Here is a 7537-nt window from a genome sequence, read left to right as displayed (position 1 = left end):
ACTGAGTGTTCAAAACCTCTGGCCTCCCTGTTGTCTCTGGGAGTGTAGCCAAGCTGTCTTCAAACTAGACACACTATAATGGGTGTCCAGGGTGGTCCCCCCTCCTCCCTGATGTGAGTTCCCCAATGGTCATTCTGATTCACAGAAAATCCAACTCTCTGGTGGCAACGAGGGCCGAGAAGGAGGGAAACAGGAAGTGAAAGGCCCTTGGGGCTGAATGAGCTGAAAAACAGACAAGGCTCCTTCCCAGGGGAGAAGAACTCAACCCAGAAAGCCAGGGCCATGGGCCGTGCTTGCCACCACGGGGGCTCTGGGGCAGCCACCAGGGATAGTGACCACTTTCTGGAGCAGCATCTCCCTTTCCCCGTTTGCTTCTCCCAAGTCAGTTGTGGCTCTCCTCAAGACGTCTACAGGAAGTGGCCTGGAAATGCCTCTAGTGAGAAAGCAGTCTCTGTTTTGGTTCTCAGAGAGGAAGGAGACTGTGAGGAGCTGTGAAGAACACAACGGGAAATCAAGAAACCTGGGTCTTTAAACTTCTAGCTCTGACACTGATTCTAGCACTTCCTTCCTGAGGTCTCATCCTACCCTCTCTCTGTCAGGGTCACTGAAACCTCTTACCTAGGAGGAGCAAGGAGTCCCACAGACTTTCTCCCCACAGCTCCCTACCACAACCCCACGTAGACAGCTGCCCTGGTCTGAGGGTCCCAGTCCCACCAGCTCAGCAGCACCTGATTGTTACCTCCAGGAGGCAGCCACAGTGGGCTGGGCAGAGAAGGAGGCTGAGAGAAGGCAGGACCTTCCCCCTCCCAACGGGTGCCCACAGTCAGGAGTGGTTGACAAGGCAAAAAGACACCAGTCCTCTTAACTGAAGAACACTGGATTTATTAACTGTTCTTTTGAGTTCTAAGAGTCCTTCCACTGCAGTGTCATTCCCAAAACATGTGCATTGTGTCATTTAGCCTCACACACAGACCAGTTCTGAGCTTACATCAGCTCCAGCGGCACAGGTGACTTCACAAGGATGAAAGCAACAAGAATTGGAAAAGCAAAATGTTTCAAAAAGTCTCTGCTAGACCAGAGTGAGCTCAAGAGGACCCCAGCCTCAATGCTCTGGAGCTGACAATGAGAGGAAGTTCAGGAGAGCGAATTGTGGTGAAACGTCAAAGTTTTGCACAGAGCTGGGCCAGGTAAGAAGTCTGCAAGAACAGCAAGGCAGTCAAAATACACAATTTAGTTCAGACAGGAAAGATCTGCTGTGGTTTTTTAGAAACAGCACTTTCAACCATCAAACCCTTGGCAACTCCACAGAGAGGAGCCCTCGAAGTTGTTTACCCAATAGAGAGGGCCTAGGGTGACCTTCAACCAGAAATCCCCGTGTCAGCAACACTTAAAACACGACAGCACCTTCAACACAACATGCAACGCAGACCCACGTCTTCAATGTGGTGTTTTGAAGAAGCCAAAATACTTATATTCTTACACCATTAAAAACTTCATAAAAATTAAACACAGTTGGATAAGTGAGCAAGCAAGGATCAGGGGAAAAAAGGAGTTTGCACTTGGCACATCCAGTTACCACCCCCTATCCCACCCCAGATCTTCTCCCTCTGGCTTTTCAGGTGCTTTTTCAGAACTTTTCAGTTAACCCACCACTCAGACAGTGGGACTGAGGAGAGGCAGATATTCAGGGAGAGAAGAGTGGGGGAAAGGGCAAAACACCCCAGAAACGAAAGCAAATCTTATCAGAAGAAAACAGTACAGAATCAGTAGGCCCCACTGATTCTTAACAGTAGGTTCAGAAATCACAAGGGACCGCTTGGAAGCTCTCAGTCTCTCAGAAGTCAGCAGGAGCTCTCCACATGCAGCCTTGGAAGATCTTGGGGTCCTAAGTGAAGGGTCTGGGTTCCTGCTACTCCACATGCGAGCTTTTTGTTCATTGTCCCTGTGAAATGACTTCAAGTATCCGGATTTAACATACTACAAGAGGAAGAGGATTCCACGGGTAAGTGCACAGGAACGGAGAAGTACACAGCGTTGATTTCAAACAAAACCAGAAGTCTGAACTCCGAGCCAGGGGGCAACTAGAGCGCAGTGTTGCCACCAGGGGGCACCAGAGATCACGTCCAGAGTCTGGGCCCGGGCAGCCTCGCGGACCCTGGAGGGGTGGAAGCCCTGCGGAAGCGTCTGACACCTATACGAGGCGGGCCTCTGATCACCCACCCCTCACCGCAGGCCCAATTTCTCATCACAGGTTATTCTCGCTCTGGGCAGTTTCCTTAGAGTTACTGGCGATAACCCTTCCGTTCTGCAAAGATGAACAGATCGACGTCTTGAAAGGACCCCACTGCCGGCGGGTGAGTGGCTGCAAACTCAACCTCAGGGATTCACAAAAAAACTCCCCCACGCCCCGCTACCACGAACCGCTGGGCGCGCGGGTTCGTGTGCTGGCGCTTCCGCAGGGCACGCGATTCGCCAGATCCTCCGGACCCCTCCCACTTGGCTGACACAAAGAGGGCGGGGGCGAGGATGGAGAGGGCCAAGGGCCATGCCAAGAAAAGGCCTTTAACCACCTCTCCACAGTTGCCTCTGACTCACTAATCTGCCCAGTATTGAAGCTGGGCCGAGCCTGCGTCCCACGCGTTGGGGCAGAGGCAGGGGTCCTTGGTCTCGACCTCTAGCATCCATCATCTGCCCTGCCCTGCCCTCCATTAACGGCCCAGCAAGAAGCAGGAACCGTTTAACAGCCTCCTTCTAGCTCTCGCCAGTTTGATATAATTTAAACCCGGACCTGAGGCTCGTGTGGGCTTCAGACTCCCTCGCGCCGCAGCCGTTTACCGTGGCAAACACTTCAGTCAATTATCCCCCTCGCGGAGCTTCTATTTAAAGAGACATTGTCAGGTTCTTAAGCCTCGGATCAGACCCGCTGCTTTCTGCTTCACATACAAAGACTCAGAACATGAGTTCTTTGAGGATTGGAAGCAATACAATTAAGCAAAGCCTTCGCTACCGTTCCACCCTGCGGGAGCACCCACGTGCGGGACAGGGGAGCTGGGAGGAGGTGGGGACGGGGGAAGGGCTACGTTCTTTTCATTTCAGGTCTCTGAAAGTGAGAGGAAATAACTCAAGAGCCCAGAAGTGGGCTGGGCAAGGGGAGGGGGCGGAAGACCCCACATTGTCAATGAAGTTGAATCTTTGGATCTGGCTCAGGCAGAGGGAGCTAAAATTACTTAGCTGCTGGTTCAAGGGACAACTGGCATTCCTGCCACCCTCAAAAGCTGCTTTCAGTGTCTTGAGGCAGGAGTTTCTCCCCAGAAAAACCAAACTTCCAGATTCCTTCCCTTCTGTCCAGAAGGGCTCCCCTTCTCCAACACTCCAGCACTTAAGGGGAAGGGAGATTTAGGTGGTGTGGGGCATTATTGTCAGCATCATTGGAGTTGGAGTGGGGAGACTAGGCCTTTGTTCTACAGGTCAACTCATCTCTGCCTGGCTGATGCGGGTGTGAGAAAACCCTCCAAGGGGAAGGAAACCCTGCGGGAGCCAGAAGGACTCTGGACTGCACCTTAGCAAGGAGGGAAGGAAGTCCAGTTGGAAGGTTGTAGCCTATGGATTCAGTCTTCTACTCCTTGCTTTTTCACAACAGGAACAGCAAGCCTTCAGAGAATGTGAGACTTAGGGAGTATCAACAAGCACAAAAAAGAAATAAGATGGGGTCCCTTTCAGAGAGAGGGCTGAGGGAGGGAGGTCTCATCTCAGCAGTAGGGACAAGTTCTAGGCTCTGTGGGTAAGAAACTGGCAGGAAAGTGACGGGCCTGGGAAAAAGAAATCCCAGTAGAGCAGAGATTGGGAGGTGGGGGGAGCAGGACTCAGCCTCGAGGCTGTTTACCGCTGAGCGTGCAGCACCACGGCCTCCGTGCCCCCCTGCCAAGGCTGAGGCCCGGGCACCGAATGTGGCAGAGCATTGGGCTCTAATTCTTGGCCGCTCTCTGGCCCAGATGCCTCCCCGACCAGGCTGGGGATGTCTGGAGCTGTGGAGCGTCGGCGCAAACCCAAGCGGCCAGAGCCGGGATCGCCTTCGGGGTGGGGGCTAAGACCAATGGGGGCTTGCACTAAGGTTGGGGGCGCTCCCTCCAGCACCTCCTGCGACCGCCACCGCCCAGCCCCCGAGGACTGGGGCGAGTGCGGTAGGGTCATCAGGGCTCCCGCTCGCAGTCGCGCCGCCTCCTCCTCGGTCACGGCACCCAGCGCCAGGCTCATGCTCCGGCCCAGCTCCGGCCGCTCGCAGCCCTGTGCCCGATGCCGACCGAAGCCCTTACCCCCCGAGCCAGCCTCGCCGCCGTGACCATGGCCGCCCGCCGCTCGGGCAAAGCGCGCCAGGAGAGGCCGCGGTAGGCGGCGGGGGCTGGGTCGTCGGCGCTCCGGGCTGGGCGCGGGGACCGGACGGCCAGGGGGGCTGTCAGAGTTGGAGCCCCGGGCCGCGGCAGCGGCGGCTGCGCGGCCCCACGGCCCTGTGAGGGCCTGCACACAGGTCCCGTGGCCGCGGGCGGCCGCCAGCTGCAGGGCCGTGAGGCCCGCCCGATTAGTGCGGTCGAGGCGTAGGCCTAGGCGGCGGAAGGAGCGCACCAGGAACTCGAGCACCGCCCCGTGGCCGCACGCGGCCGCCCACATCACCGGGCTGTTGCCTGCCGAGTCGGCCGCCTCGGGGTCGCCGCTGAACTGCACCAGCAGTTGCACGGCGTCCAGGTGGCCGCGCTCGCACGCCAGGCTGAGCGCTGTGCGGCCGCGCTCGTCCCGCAGGTTCACTGCCGCACCCTGCTCCAGCAGTAGTCGCACAAAGCGCGCGCGCAGCGCGGGGTCTGGTAAGCCCACGGCCACCATGAGCGGCGTGCGGCCCTGCTCCGCGCGGCAGTCGATGATGCTACGGTCCAGCGCATCCAGGACAAAGCGAGCCAGGTGCACTTTGCCCGCCTGCATGGCCTCCAGGAAGGTGCGCGTACCCGCTCGGGGGCACAGGTCCTTGGGCTTAAGCATGGCCTCGGCCGCCGCGCCCAGGCGGCCAGGCAGCTCCGCGCGGGGGCGCCCCTGCTCCCGCGCCCCGCCGGGCTCCCGGGCGCTCTGGTATAGCCCCCTCCTTGCGTGGGCGGCTGCAGCGGAGGGTCCTGAGGTTCCGGCTCGGTCCCCAGTTGCCCCGCCGCTCCTGGGCTGCAACCCTGGTGTCTCGCGGCTCCTTTCTTGAGCTTCCCGCCTGAAGGTGTAGATTGCTTGCTACTCCGGGCTCCGCACCTGGCCCGCCACCAGACGACGGGAACCGAAACTCAGGCCCCTCCTGACTCTCCCGCTGCTTTCCCGGTGTCCGGCGCCTCTCAGTCCCTCGTGGCTGGGAGCCGCGCCACTCACCCGCACCCGGGGCAGCCCCGCTCCCCCGAAGAGACGGTGGCGCCCGCCGTGCGCGCCTGCCTCTAGCCCTGGCGGGGCGCGCCGCTTCTCATCTGCTGGCGCCGCTCCTCCGCCTCCTCCCCTCTCGCGGGGGCCGGGCCACGCCAGGGCGCTTGCTCCTTACTTGGGGGGCTCGGCGGCGCGGGAGCTGCCGCCCGCCTGGATACCTGGTTTTATAGCCTTGGGGGTGTCCATGACAATGGCTGCCCTGGAAGCGGGCTGAGCGGTCTGGGCCGAAACGGACCCGGCGGGGGAGACCGCCTCTGACCGCCACCCACCCCTTCGTGGGCCACGATGTCGGGGAGCAGCTCCTCCTCCGCCCTTCCCCGGGACTGCGGCAGCGGAGATGGGGCGGGGGCAGCTCGTCGGGGGCTCTGCGCACCCAACCTGGCCAATCTCAGTGTCACAGTCTGCTATCCCCACCCTCCGCCCCCACCAGAGTTGGTTCCCTGGGCTCCTTAGAAACTGGCGGGACCCTGAGCCCGTCGGGGAAGCAGAGAGCTACCCCCAGCGGTGTGGGTGGAAGGAAATGGAGCCCCATGAGAGCAGAACTCGACCATAAGCGAGCTGGGGGTGGAGGCGAAAGGCGGACTGGGAGTAAATCACTCTCCAAATCCGGGGAGGGGGTACCTGCGCTGCGCGGGGCTGGGGCCGCTCGGTCTGGCTGGGAACGGCCACTGGAAGTGTTAGCGAATCACGCGCGCACACACACAATCGTTCCTCCTGCACACGCTCATTCGGCGCGGGGGTGGGAGGGGGAGTGCGCTCTCCAATCTCAGACGTTTCAACCCCGACAAAGCGCCCGCCCGCCAGCTCCCGGCGGCTGAGAAGCTGGTGGAGCGGAGACGCGGCGACCGGAGCGGGCGTCTTAAGATCCCAGAGTGCGGCAACCGTGTTAGCAACTCCTCGGCACAGCTTCCCGGCTGCTTCAGGACCCGTCGCTACCCGGGAAAGTGCAAGGGACATGCAAGCCTCGCCCCAGGGTCCCCGTCTCCCTCTTGAGCACAAAACCACCCCCAGACCACAGGACTCTGACCTTTACCATTAGCTGACCTCTTCCGAGAGGAAGAGAGCATGAGTCAGAGTGTGGGGAAACCACCATTCCCTCTCTCCCTCTGGCCCGCTGCTCCACCCTGGGCATCCAGGGAGGGGTGTGCAGGCCTCGGCGGTGCGGAGTCCGAGCGCCTAAGATCTGCTGGGGGTGGAGGTGTGTAGGGTGGAATGAATATTTGTGAGGTAAGAAGTGAGTCAGGAATCCACTACAGAATTCACTGAGACTTTTAGTGAGCCAAGTATTGTGTGTTCCCAGGTGTGGGAAATACAGAGGCGGAAATTTGGTCCCGGAGAGAAGAGACCTCCCCTCTCAAGCTGGAAGACACGACCAGAACATAAAAAGTCGAGTTTATGGCCCCGGGGCGGAATAGGTAGGTAAAATACAAAACTGAGACAGTCCCTGAGGGAAAAAAGGGAGTTGTGGAGAAGGGGCAGGCCCTAGGATCTTCCCAGGATAGGCCTTCTGAGATGGAATCTGGCTGCTAAGAAGTGAGGTAGACATCCGGATGGGGTTGCTGAGGCCAGGGCATGGAGACAGGAAAAACACCTTTAGGGGACAGTGTTGAGGGCTGTTTTACAGGGTCCTTTTATATGAAAGACAGGAAAATAAAGGAAGAATGAAGTCCAGGCTGAAGACTGTTTTGTCGTCAGCCTGGGCAAAGCAGTGACTAGAAGCTTTGCAGCAGAACCTGCCTGGGGAAAGGTATGGGCAGGGAGAAGATTTGTCTCTAGGAAAAGCCAATGGGCCCATATGGCTGAGTGGCAAAGTGGATGCCTGGCCCTGCATCCCCTAAGCATCTCACCTCTCTCCAGCTCCCAGACTTCTGAGATGTCCACCTGGCATCGGGGCCAGTCATGGAGCAGGGGCTCCCAACTCCCCTCTTGCCTGGGGGGAGCATGTGATGTATGCCTGCACACACCATGAAACCTCCCCTTTTACTTTTTGCATTTTTTAATCCCCCTACTCTGGGATCTGCTGATTTTCTCTCAAGGTGTCACAGAAAGGGCACAGTATTTGACAGTAGAGTTGTCCCAGCTTGAAGGCATTCAC

At 58.7% G+C, this 7537-nt stretch overlaps 1 protein-coding gene and 1 long non-coding RNA gene across 3 annotated transcripts in view; one reads left to right on the top strand and one right to left on the bottom strand.

Moving 5' to 3' along the window:
• Positions 1–875: 875 nt before the first annotated feature.
• On the bottom strand, positions 876–5850 carry ANKRD63 (ankyrin repeat domain 63). Its single transcript, XM_061157597.1, has one exon. It carries the CDS (start codon positions 5026–5028, stop codon positions 3880–3882), a length of 1149 nt encoding a protein of 382 aa, XP_061013580.1. The 5' UTR covers positions 5029–5850; the 3' UTR covers positions 876–3879.
• The window catches only part of LOC133066472 (uncharacterized), a 12819-nt gene continuing 7515 nt past the window's right edge, over positions 2234–7537 (top strand). For both annotated transcript variants that reach the window (XR_009695146.1, XR_009695145.1), the window contains exons 1-2: positions 2234–2354; positions 6743–6857. This is a non-coding gene — a long non-coding RNA (uncharacterized LOC133066472). The remainder of the gene's footprint in view (positions 2355–6742; positions 6858–7537) is intronic.

The sequence above is a fragment of the Dama dama genome, chromosome 12, assembly GCF_033118175.1.
Source record: "Dama dama isolate Ldn47 chromosome 12, ASM3311817v1, whole genome shotgun sequence".
Lineage (NCBI taxonomy): Eukaryota > Metazoa > Chordata > Mammalia > Artiodactyla > Cervidae > Dama > Dama dama.
Note: the sequence above shows the minus strand (reverse complement) of the source record. Positions and strands in the feature narration are given on the sequence as shown.